At 45.8% G+C, this 13023-nt stretch overlaps 1 protein-coding gene across 5 annotated transcripts in view; it reads right to left on the minus strand.

Annotated features, from left to right (window-relative positions):
• Positions 1-13023, minus strand: part of cdk15 (cyclin-dependent kinase 15) — a 49231-nt gene that overhangs the window by 1477 nt on the left and 34731 nt on the right. Inside the window, exons 13-16 of one of the 5 annotated variants that reach the window (XR_011886411.1) lie at positions 9874-10013; positions 8715-9015; positions 8282-8472; positions 8082-8197 (exon numbers count right to left, since the gene is read on the minus strand). Coding sequence is in view for 4 of the 5 variants with exons in the window: in XM_072261407.1 (XP_072117508.1) it covers positions 2204-2304; positions 9799-10013 (316 nt within the window). In the remaining variant the exon portion in view is untranslated. Of the gene's footprint in view, positions 1-2182; positions 2305-8081; positions 8198-8281; positions 8473-8714; positions 9016-9798; positions 10014-13023 lie in introns of those variants that run through there. The other 4 variants (XM_072261407.1, XM_072261408.1, XM_072261406.1 and 1 more) reach the window with 4 other exon arrangements.

The raw sequence follows: 13023 nt of genomic DNA on the forward strand, positions 1-13023 counted from the left end.
GAACTCCATAGGTCAGGCTGCCTCTATGGAGGAGAATGAGCAGTTGACATTTCCGGCCAAGACTCTTTATCAGAACTGGAAAGGAAGGGGAATGGAGCTGGAATAAGGTGGGCGAAGGGAAAGGAGTACAAATTGGCAGGTGATAGCTGAAGCCAGGTGAAGGGGTTGGTGCATGGGTGGGGGAGGATGGATGAAGTGAGAAGCTAGGAGGTGTTAGGTGGAAATGGTAAAGGGCTGAAGAACAAGGAATCTGAGAGGAGAGGTTTAATCAATGCAGATTGTGCATTTCTACTCTCAGGTTTATGAGATCTTCTAGTTCTGGTCTTTCTTTTTTGTTACTACTTTTGAGCAATTTTTGAAGTAGGATAGCCTGCAGATAATGAACACTGAGATGAACTATACTGAAATATTCCTTTAGATTTTGTGTTTTTAATACTCTCTGTTTTCGCTCGGTTTTTTCAAAGTTCAAAGTCAAAGTACATTTATTACCAAAGTGTTTATACATTATACAACCTTGAGATTCGTCTCCTTTTACAGGCAGCCACAAAACAAGGAATCCAAAGGAACCCATTAATAAGACTAACAAAACATGCATTTCTTCTCGACCATGTCTCACCTCAGTCCACCCACCTCTCAACCTCACTCCACCCATTTCTCCTTGACCATGTCTCATCTCACTCCACCCACCTCTCCTTGACCATGTCTTGACCTCACTCCACCCACTTCTCCTTGACCATGTCTCATCTCACTCCACCCACCTCTCCTTGACCATGTCTTGACCTCACTCCATCCACCTCTCGACCTCACTCCACCCATTTCTCCTTGACCATGTCTCAACCTCACTCCACTCACCTCTCCTTGACCATGTCTCACCTCACTCCACCCATTTCTCCTTGACCATGTCTCACCTCACTCTACCCATTTCTCCTCGACCTTGTCTCAACCTCACTCCACCCATTTCTCCTTGACCTGTCTCGACCTCACTCCACCCACTTCTCCTTGACCATGTCTCACCTCACTCCATCCATTTCTCCTTGACCATGTCTCACCTCACCCTACCCATTTCTCCTCGACCTTGTCTCAACCTCACTCCACCCATTTCTCCTTGACCATGTCTCACCTCACTCTACCCATTTCTCCTCAACCTTGTCTCAACCTCACTCCACCCATTTCTCCTTGATCATGTCTCGACCTCACTCCACCCACCTCTCCTTGACCATGTCTCGACTTCACTCCACCCACCTCTCCTTGACCATGTCTCGACCTCACTCCACCCACCTCTCTTTGACCATGTCTCACCTCACTCCACCCATTTCTCCTCGACCTTGTCTCAACCTCACTCCACTTTGAATCACACCTGCACACTTCAAACCTTGAGTCAGCCTCGCCTTCTCTCGCCTCTTCAATGTTTGTGATCGTTTACCACAATTTTCCACAGAAAAAAGTGTTACTAATAAAGTATTTAGTTGTATTTCTTGCTTTATGAACGAGCATTAAGCTGTTGCTCATCTTCAGTACCGCCATCTTAAACCAGATGTTACCGTATGCGCAATTTTGTTTTGCACAGGGGAGGGTGGGGTTGGTGTTTAATGTTTTTCTTTGGGCAGGTTGGTTCCATGGTTCTCTGTTTCAGGATCGCCTGTGGGGAAGATGAATTTCATGGATGTATACATTTTAATAAATGTACTTTGAACTTTGACTGGACCATGGGAAAAACAGAAGGAGGAGGGGCTCCAGAGGGAGGTGATGGGCAGGTGAGGAGGAGAAGGGGCAAGAGGAAAACCAGAATGGGGAAATGGAAAATGATTGAAATGGGAGGGGGGAGAAATTTCTGGAAGTTCAAGAAATCAATATTCATGCCATCAGGTTTGAGGCTTCCCAGACGGAATATAAGGTGATGCTCCTTCAACCTCATTGTGGCAGCAGAGAAGGCCATGCATGGACCAACATGTCGGAATGGGAACAAGTTGTGATGAAGAAAGACAAAGCGGCATAGGACTATACAGAGTGTGAGATAGAGGGATTATACGGTGTGGAACATGGAGGGACTATATTGAATAAGAGAGTCAGTAGAGGGTGGTTAATATAGGGTGTCTACCCGGTGAGCCACGGAAGGAACGTACTGGTGAGCCACATTTCCGGTGTACATGGTGTAACTTGGAGTGAATACATGGTTCCCCACCTGTACCTTTCATTTTCCACATCAGGCAAGGATTGATGTGCACTTGTCCTTCCGAAAGGGATGGAAAGCATTCCGTGCTTCAGGCTCAAGCCGAACTCCAGCTACACTGAAGATGGAAACCACTGCAAGAGGAACGAATGCACTGGTCAGCAGAACGAACAGTGGTGAAGAGTCTCCTCTCCAATTGGAACATGCACGGGGATCTGAATAGGGGTTTAATGGTGTTTATGCCCCTCAAGATACAAATGTAGATAGGCTGCCCATCAACATGCATTAATCAGTAACACAGAGTCCAGTTCCACGTCCTGCAGCCTCGGGACAGTGACCAACATAATCCAGGATGCCTCCCACCCTGATCATTCTCTCCTCTCCCCTCCCCATCAGGCAGAAGTTGCAAAAGCTTGAAAGCACATATCACCAGTCTCCAGGACAGTTTCTATCCCATTGTTGCCATATCCTTGAATAGACTCTCGTGCATTAAAGGTGCAATCTACCTTGCTGTAACCCTCGCATTTTGCTTGTTCACCGGCAGAGCACCTTCTCTGTACTTAAGTTTGTACTGTATTCTTTTCTTAAACTACCTTGATGTACTTACGGTATGCCACGGTCTTCTGGGATGATATGCAGAAAAAGGGTTTTCATTGGACTTCAGTGTATTTGACCATAATAAATACATTGAATTGACCTTCCTGAACTTTTTAAACATCACCACTGAGGGTAAGGCGAGTGTCAAGTGGGAAATGAAGAGACCAAATCAGCTTACTAAAATGCAGAAACAAGGAGCTGTATTTTATTTTCCAGTGTATTGGGAGCAGGTGAAGAGGGTTGAGGGGCCCAGTGGCATGCAAAGAACCTGGAATTAAGTGCAGAGCACCATTGGTGGGTTTTGTAACCCAGCTGCAGCAACATATCAGCTCCAGGTTTCCCAACTGGCTAGTGAGTATAAAGGATCCAATGTGCATTGATTACACTCCTAGCTCATCCTAAATGAACATCCCAAACCTAACAAAAAAGACTGGTTGAATGGAGCCCCAGGTTCAAAGGCTGCACCTTGTTATAACAACTTCACTTCTGTGCGTGACACTGGTGGTTGCAATGACCCGGGAGTTGCTGTTGCTCATTTTCAGTGGAAGTCAGGAGACACAGCTGGGGGCTGCCCATCGGGTCAGCGGGGGACACTGGAGCCACAGTTGTGGATTCAACACTGAAAGTGGTTCAATGAGGGGTGAGGTGTGATCATTCACCTGCATCCCACCTCCGAACTCCAGACGCTGCCCCTCAATCACATCACACCTCCCTTCACCCCACCTGGCCTTTGCCTTTCTTCACATTCCCATCTCCCCAGTCTCCAATGGCTGTCGCCATCACCTTTGCCGTCACATTTTCACCCCATTCCCTCACTGTCGGTAAGTGCTCGCTACCACCCACTGGACACACCCGTCACTATATCAATATCTCTCCATTCACTTCTTTCAGAAGAGCCAACGGAAAGCAAAGGAGGAGCAGAGGACCAGGTAGAACCCTCCACCCAGCTTGAAGCCCTCTGCTGCAGAGGAGGCAGAATTGGCCATCAGCATGATTGCTGATGGGTACATCCCAACTACCTGGTCACGGTATTAAATATCAGCAGCCACAGAGCACAAAGCAGTCACATGTTCATGAACATAAAGTGAAATTTTACCCTGTGCAGAATAATTATTCTTACCTTTAACATTCTAATTTATGCCCCTAATTAGGCATTATGGTAATGTAGTGGTTAGCTTAACACTACCTTAGCACCAGTGACCCGGGTTCAATTCCGCCACTGTCTGTACGTTCTCCCCGTGGGTCTCCTCCGGCTCCTCTGACATTCCAAAGACATAGAGGTTAGCCAGGTAATTAACTTGTATGTCTTTGGAATTGGGTGTAATTGGGTGGCAGTGGCTCGTTGGGCCAGAAGGGCCTGTCAACATGCTGTATCTCCAAACAAATCAAATCAGATCTCCCTAATGACTTCAGGCATGCCAGAGAAGCTGATCCAGATTACAACTGTTCAGAGGAGGTCATCCCCTCTGGACACAGTCATGCAGACAATTCACAAGAAGATAGTCATTTCTCAAAGAAAGCTGTGCTAGAACCTGGTCACCCTTATGACACAAATAAGCAAAGGGCAAAGACAGGCACAGATGCTGTACCTCTGGGAATTGCTGAGGGACCGGATGCTTCTGGAATAGCAGGAAAGGACATGTAGCGTATCAGTGATTACTGCCAAAGGAGAGACTGTTGGCCTCAAGTATGAGTGGCAAAGTGTTGCAGGCCTTTCTGATGATGGCCTTGACAAAATTGCCCAAGTTTGCAGCTCAAACTCAGCAACAAACCAATGAATTCAGGCTTTCACCAAGATCTAAGAACATTATCTTAATTAGGTTACATGGTACCCAAACCTTGACTGTTCAGAACCCTGCTGATCTCCAAGAGTGTGCTCCCTAGATTATTGTTAGTAAGTGTGTGCAGAAGAGACACGAGGGATTTTGGAGTTCACCTCATTCACTCGATTATTGCTCACATGCTGCCTCCTGTCCCTATCACCATTCACCATCTATGGGAGAACACGAAACAAGAGAAAAATCTGCAGATGCTGGAAATCAAAACAACACACTCAAAATGCTGGAGGAACTCAGCAGGCCAGGCAGCATCGAGGGTAGAGAGTAAAACAGTGGAGTCCAAAACTCACATGACCTTCCACCAACAGCATTAGCCACCAACATAAGGATCTGAGCAACCTGTCTCTACATCTTCAACCAGATGCCTTCTCACCCCCTTTACTTATCAGAGTCCAGCACTGCTATCACTTTGTGTTCTTGCTCATCTTCCTCCACCAGCTGTCTTGCCTCTTCACACTCACCTCCCATCTTTCTCTCTATATTTTCTGTGCTCTCTCTTTGCCTGTCTCCACCTACCATGCACCTGCCCATCTCCCAACTCCACTCCTCTCCCCATCCCCTACACAGCACAACCTGCCTACCATTTTACACCCCTTCTCAGTTCACCAATCACCTCACACCTTTTTCACCACTCCATTCCTCCTCCTCATGCTGGCCATCTTGCTGATGTGTCGTTTCAACCCGAGATGTTCACATTTCCTCTCCTCTCACAGACACTATTTGACCTGCTAAGTTCTTCCAGCAGATTGTGTGTTGCTCCAGGTTCCCGCATCTGTGAGCTCTTTTGCTTTCGAGACTTTGACGATTTTATCAAACATGTCAGGATAAGTGAAACAGTAATCTAGGGCTGTCATGTTCTTTAGAAATCTTCAGCTGCATGGTAGAGAGGGCATTAATCAAAAAGAAAATGTCCAAAGTCTTGCAAAGGGCTTAAAGTAAGAACGAGGTATAAAGCTCACCCTCCTCAGCCAAACTGAGGAATGAGCATCAAACCACATAGATGCCACGGCCAAGAAATCTCAGCAGCGCCTCTACAACTTGAAGAGGATTTTTTAAAAACTGACATGTCCTCTTGGACCTTCACCAATTTTTGTCAATGCACCATAGAAAGCATCCTATTCAGAGGCATAATGGCTTAGTGTGGCAACTGGGCTCCCCATGACCACAAGAAACTGCAGAGATTTGTGGACACAGCTTAGCACATCATGAGAACTGGTCCCCTCATGGCCTCTGACTGAGGTCGGGGTTGACCATGGATGTTGCGCCCAGTCGTCTATGTGATACGCAAGCCAGTGCAGTACGATATGGAGAACAAACTGTTGTCCATGTAGCAGGTTCCCCCTCTCCATGCACCCGATGAATTCAAGAAACGGCAGAGACCAATACAGTTTTGCACTAGAGGCGTCTCAGGAGTTGCTGGTAGGTGTTGAACTCAGCATAGGACTGTCTTAGGGACTCCAGCTCCGCAATTTTCCCTCTGGGTTTACTCCCGAGTCCTTTCCCAAATTGGGCGGAGCTTAGGAGGATGATGGTGCCTAATGGCGACTCCTTTGCTTGCATCTTCAGAAACAGCTCTATTTCTATCTTTGATATCTCTTTTTCCCTTTCAAGGTTCTTCTGTAGACCCTGACCTGGAGTTACACACTGACTTCGGCTCTTTGCGGCAATGGGACCTGCTCTCGGGGCCTTACGACCGGCCGCTTTTCAATATGCCAAGGACGTGACCTGGAAGACTAGCGCGCCTTCAGGGTGCTGGATTTTCATGGCTCTGGAGGCGGGTGGATTTGAGGCCGGTGCTTCTGTCTGATGTGTCATGGAAGTACACGGAAGATTGAAAGCAGCGAGCTGGCTGCTGGCTATGTGCCCAGGAACCAGAGCTCGGAAAAAGCGATGCAACAGACTTTTAATACCATAAATCAGCCAAGTTGTTTGGTTAAGTCTCCCCTCTCACTGTGAAATGGAGACACCTCTCTTTCCCTTATTAGGGACAGAAAGAACCTGTGGTATGTCAAATTACCGGATGAACCAGTAGTCTTTGGGGCATTGCAAGTCTGTGTCTTTACTGATGCTTTGTTGCACGTCTGAGTGCTCAGTGAGGGGCACCGATGCTTTTTGCTGGTTGGGGGGGGGGGTCATTGCTTTGCTGCTGCTTATCCATGGGAGGGGGAGCTGGGGGGGGCTTTGGGGTTCTAACATTTAACTGTCATTCATTCTTAGGGTCATTCATTCACTCCTCTGTTTTCATGGATGTTTGCAAAGAAAATAATTTCAGGATGTATATTGTATACATTTCTCTGACATTAAATGTACTTATTGATCTATGAGTGGGTATAGCCACAGGCAGCCAAGGGTTTGAGATCAGAGTTTTCCTTCTTCCAGATGAGCTGCCAACCACAGCTGACAAGCCCATCTGCCCCCAGAGGGACTGGATTTAAGGCACCAAATACCGGCCTTTGCCCCTTCTCCTGTCAGTAGGACCGGTTCTGCTGGGCTTAGTAGCTAAGCCACACGTGAAGACCAGGAGCTGGACGTGTTTGTCAGAGGCTATTTGAGACGCACGCCATTCGGAGCATTTAATGGGTAATGGAAGCTAATTCCCATTTCCACCCTCAGCTTTAACAACCTTAAGGAACCAGGGACTCTGACTATGCTCCTCAGTAAACATAATTAAAGATTCACCCACCCGAGATCTTCTCTCTTCTCCCCCGTCCCATTGGGCAGGAGGTACAAAAATGCGAAAGCACATACCTCCAGGCTCAAGGACAGCTTCTACCCTTTATAAGAGTATTGAACCGTTCCCTAGTACAATAAGATGGACTCTTAATCCTCACAACTTAGCTCATTATGACCTTGGACCTTATTGTACACCGCACTGCACTTTCTCCGTAACAGTAACACTTTATTCTGCACTGTGTTATTGTTTCAATGAACTGTGTAATGACATTATCTGTATGCATGCTAGCCAAGACAGGATTTTCCACTGTAACTCGGTATGTGTGACAATAATAAACCAATTTACCAAACTCTATACACCCTTCTGCCATTACGTCCTGCTGTGCAGGACAGCTTTAAGGTGAGGACTGAAGGCCAAGCAAAGATAGCTGTCATTCTGTTGAAGGCAGCACATACACTGGACCATGGCTAAAGTGTGAATCGGTGCCCATGAGAAGTGTTTAATGTTCCACAGAGCCGGCATTTCCACCCATAGGAGGATTTACGACAGCAAAGCTGTGCAAGGTGAATGCATGCACGAAATGGACTCCTCCAATTTCTCTGCAGGCATCATCAGTGTCCTGGAAAGACAAGGGGCTCTGCACATTCTCTGCTGCTGTCCATGGGGGTAATCGACTGCGTTCAGATAAGCAGAGCTCATAAGTGTTGTCTCCTCCACTGCAGACTCTCCCTTGCAGCAACTCCACCATCCGCTCCCACTCACTTGTGAAACATTGGTCACCAGGAGAGGACTCAGCCAGCCCTCTCACTGGTCCCAATGACACAGGAGTGGTCTGAGCTGGTGCATGGTCTGCAAAGTCCTGCTACGGTACTCCTGAGGAGTTGTCAGCAACTTCCACCACCTGCACAACTGAAAGTTCTGGAAGAGAGAAAAGAAGTGAATTAGTCCTCACAGTGGAAAGGATATGTTGTACTATTGTGTAGATGATCACATTCCACTCACTGTTGAAATGAAGTCAATATGACTGGACGTTGTTTGCCGTGTGTGTTGCTGATAAGCAATTGTATCATCTTGTCCAGGATTCACCACCATCCTGCCTCTGACAGGGCAGTCTGAGGCTCCAGTGACCTCCAGTATCCTCTCCTCTACACTTGTAGGTTGTGGATGGTCACAGCGTCTCCATGACGTGTTCTCTAGCCGCGGGAAGAGACAAGAAACATGCTGTACCTGATCAGCTAATCAACTCTAACGGATTGTAATAGGGGCAAAGCATGAAAATGACAACAGTGGATGGGTGAATGGAGGTGTGATTAACTTTGTGGATACAGGAAGGCAGGTGTAAAACAAGTGGCATTGACGAACACGAGATGGAAGAAGCAACAGAATACATAGTGGTGAGCACAGCAGAGTGCAGGGACAATGGACGTGCACTCACCCTTCCTGACTGGCACGGCCGCTGAACCACACCCTGCGCTGCTCCTAGCAGCAGAGTACCAAGCCCCTGCTGCTGCCAGCCTCAGTGGCAATGTCCAGGCACGCTTCCGAGTTTCTGACCCAGCTCCTTCCTCTTGTTGTGGGGAAAGGCATATCCCTCCACTCACTCGCTGGCAGCACACCAGGGAAGGAATCTATACACTGGGTGCAGCTTTTGCATTCTACAACTTCCTGATCCCATCCCCAAACCAATCAATGGTATCGGAGCTGAGATTGTATCAAGGGGATCCTCAACCCCACTGCTGCTGTGGAAGAGATGAAAACTCAGGAAAGAAAACTACAGTGAGACTGACAGATCAAATGGGTTTCCAACGATCTTGACGTAACTATAACCCCAACTCCTGCTGTCATTCCTAGCAGGTTTCCATGGTAATAAAGAAGCCACTGTTAATACAGACGGTCCGGTACAGGCACCCTGAATTGCAATGACACCTGGAAAGGCACTGAAGCTGACACACACAATGGCACTGGGTAACATACTAATGCTCTATCACACCGTGACTGACCCAAATGTCCCCATTTACCTCCACGTCACTTGCATAGTGCTGTCTTCGGCTTGTTCTTGGTTAGTGACCCACAGTTACAAAGTAGTACAGTAGTGTAGCGGTTAGTGCAACGCTTTACAGGGCTGGGAATCACCGATCAGGAATTCCCGCGGCCACCTGTAAGGAGTTTGTACGTTCTCCCCGTGACCGCGTGGGTTTCCTCCGGGTGCTCTAGTTTCCTCACACTTCCCAAAAGCCGTGCAAGTTCGGGCTACTGAGTTGAGGCCAAGCTGTGTTGGCACTGGAAACTTAGCAGACTTAGATTTGACACAGACAACTTATTTCACTGTATGTTTCCATGTACATGTGACAAATAAAGCTAATCGTTAAACTACTACTTATATGATTATTGCCCAATATTATTATAAACATCCTGCTGTTTCTTTTTTTGAGCAAGTAAATGACTGCACAACAGGTTATGGCAGTGTTACAGTTTCTTTCATGGCTCAGATCTTCACTGTCACCCTTCCTGCTCCTCACCATTCAATGGTCTAGTGAGTCCATGCAGCTGCTGCAAAGCCGAGAGGTTTACCACAGGAATGGATGTGTACATACTGTCAGGGAGCTGGAAGAGTGCAGGGGGCAGGGTGCTGAAGTACTGGTGTGCAAGGGCATCCTCTGCCGAGCTCCTGTTCCGTGGATAGCACTGGAGTAGCTGTGAAGTCAGACTCTCCGCTTGTGGAACCAGGCCCAATCTGAAGAAAGGAACAGAGAGCCCTGTGACGGATCCAGCATCGCAGTGGGCACATGATCAGCACCCATCTAGATTACCAACTGCATTACATATTGCCCTTAACACAGTAAGTCTTCTCTGGCTACTTCACAGGAGATATCCAAATCAAAAGTACATAAGGCCCTGTGTCGGGGCTGACCACGGATGCTGCGCCCAGCCGTCGACATGATACACAAGCCAGGGCAGGTTGACGTGGAGAGCAAACTGCTGCTCATGGGTCAGGCTCTTCCTTCACGGAGCTGATAAATCCAAAAGAACGGCAGAGACCGATACAGTTTGGCACCAGCGGCGTCACAGGAGTTACCAGTCAGTGTTGAACCCAAGTGTAGGTCTCCCTCAGGGGCTCCAGCCCCAGATTTTTCCTCAGGGCTTACTCCTGAAGCCTTCCCCATGAGTGGGTAGAGCCACAAGGCAGCGGAGGCTTGAGATCAGAGTTTTCCTTCTCCTAGATGAGCTGCCAGTCGTGGCTGACAAGACCCATCGGTCCAAAGTGACTGGTCTTAAGGTGCCAGTAACCCACCTTTGCCCCTTCTCCTGTCAGTAGAAATGGTTCCTTTGGGGTTAGTAGCTAAGCCACATGTGAAGGCCAGGAGCTGAACTTGGTTGTCAGAGGCTATTTGAGAGCAGTTAATATTTAGTGGGAGCTTATCTCCACTACATCCTCCAGCTATGACAACCTTAAGGAACCAAAAGCATAGAAAGAGGCATTGAAACAGGAGAGCAAAAGCTGTACATAGCAGTTAAGTTTAAAGGACTTTCCTGAAGTACACAGCTTGGCAGAACAAACTCTGGAACTTAGTATCAAGGAGGGCGAAGAGGGAAAGGGGGAAAAAATGAGGCAGAAAAAAATAGGATTGAGAGAAAGGGCAAACAGCGAAAAAAAAAACAAAACAAGAAAAATACAGTTTGTAAATAACTGGGTGAAGGCCTGGTAGAAGAGTGAGTTGGAAATGATGTCAAATGGAGCTAACCATTCAAGTCCGTCCTTTCTTCCTATGAGGTTTTCCTGGGAATAAAAGAACTCCCTTCCTTTGAATCTGTAGCAATCCCACATAATCTAATTTTATATCCAGCATGACAGATGCTGGAAATCCAAAATAAAGTTGAGTACTGGATCAGGCAGTTTCTGTGGAGTTAGGAACAAGATTTAGGGGTAATGATAAAGGGTCATTGGCATGAAACATTAACTCTGTTTCTTTCTCTACAGATCCTGCCTGACCATTCCACAAGCTTCTGTTTGACAATTAGTGACCTTAGGTCTAACCTTTACATTGCCATTTATCCCATTGACAGTGGCACTGCTGTTGAATGGGGAACCCAATGCCTTCCTGCCTAACAAACACACATCACAGGAAGGAGTCTGATGAATTTTCTTTGTGCACCCTCTCTGGCAAGAACATCTTTTCTTAAATACAGAGATTAAAACTGCATACAATTCCTCAAGAACAGTTACAGTAAAACACCTTTATTCCTGCACTTAAATCCTCTTGTAAAGAGGGGCCTCAAACCCATCAGTTTCCTAATTGTTCACTGTATTTGCATTTTAGCTTTCAGTGCTTTGTATGTCAGGACATCCAAATCTCTTTGATATCAACATTTTTCATTCTATTACAATTTAAAACATATACTCTGTTTTCTATTTCGTACACTGAAGGGAATTTTTCCCAAATATTTTCAACTTGCTTTTAGTTGTCTACTCACTTAGCCTGCCTGTATCTTCTCAAAACACCCTTTCCCTAACTAATAATCATACCTCCTTTAAAATTGTCAGCAAACTTTCAAATATTATATTTGTTGGTATGGATTATGTGTCGGTGGTAACCAAGTACTTATCTGTAGAGTGGTCACTAGTTATAAACAACTAGCCCGAGAAAAACCTGTTCATTCTTACTGCTCACAACATTGCTGTAAGCCAATTCCCAATTAATGGCAGTATGTCATTCAAAATTTCATGTTATAACTTTCTTTGGCAATCTCTTTCTATCAAAAGCCTTCTGACAATCCAAATATACCATATCCACTTGATTTTACCTTATTTACTCTACTAATCATATCTTAAAAGAATTCTGATGTATTAGTCAGTCATTATTTTCCCCCTTTAGCTAAATAGTTGCATTTGTTACCCTCAAATTTACAGCAACTCTGTAGAGAATCTTTAGAAAATTGGAAGCTGACAACCAAAAAATGATCCTCCAGAAATTCCGTAGCAACCAATTTCTTTTCAAAATTCTATGAACACGTGAACACAACCTCACTTTTTTTTATTATTTCTGTTTTGCACTATTTTTGATCTAACTATTTAATATACATATATGCACTTACTGTAATTTATTTATTTTTCTTTCTATATTATCATGTATTGCTGCTGCTAAGTTAACAAATTTCACGACACATGCTGGTGATAATAAACCTGATTCAGATTCTGATGTAGATTGTTGGATCCTTGCTATTTATTGTCTTCCATCTTCACCAACTTCTTCTGTACTCTTGTTTAATTAACACTAATTTCTTATTTTCACTAGATTCTGGTTCTCTGGTATTTCTTGCATATTTTTCGTGACTACTTCTATGAGAAAAAAAGTGTTTATTCAATTCTCTACTGTTTCCCTGTTCATTATAAATTACCTCATCCCCGACTGAAATGACGCAGCTACTGAGGCAATTCCGTTTATGTTCTCAGGAAGAACTTGCAGTGGACTGCAAAGGGTTGGAAATGGGGTTGAAGGTCAAGGAGAAATTTCCATCAGTGATATTGTCTGAAGAAGGGGAGAGTGATGTCAGAAACCTGTTGCTAGTGCTTCGGATGGTAAGCTTACCATGTGAGACAGTAAGGAGAAAACTGTTTTTCCAGAAGGCGTAGATGATTCCTCCTTGGTTTGTGTAATAGTGTATGACGCAAAACGGTGTCAGCTTGGAATGTGGTAACATATAGAGATCGAGAAGTTTGGGCTGCATTCAACAGGGTACAGAAG

This window comes from Mobula birostris, chromosome 6 (genome assembly GCF_030028105.1).
Source record: "Mobula birostris isolate sMobBir1 chromosome 6, sMobBir1.hap1, whole genome shotgun sequence".
NCBI classification, from domain to species: Eukaryota; Metazoa; Chordata; class Chondrichthyes; order Myliobatiformes; family Myliobatidae; genus Mobula; species Mobula birostris.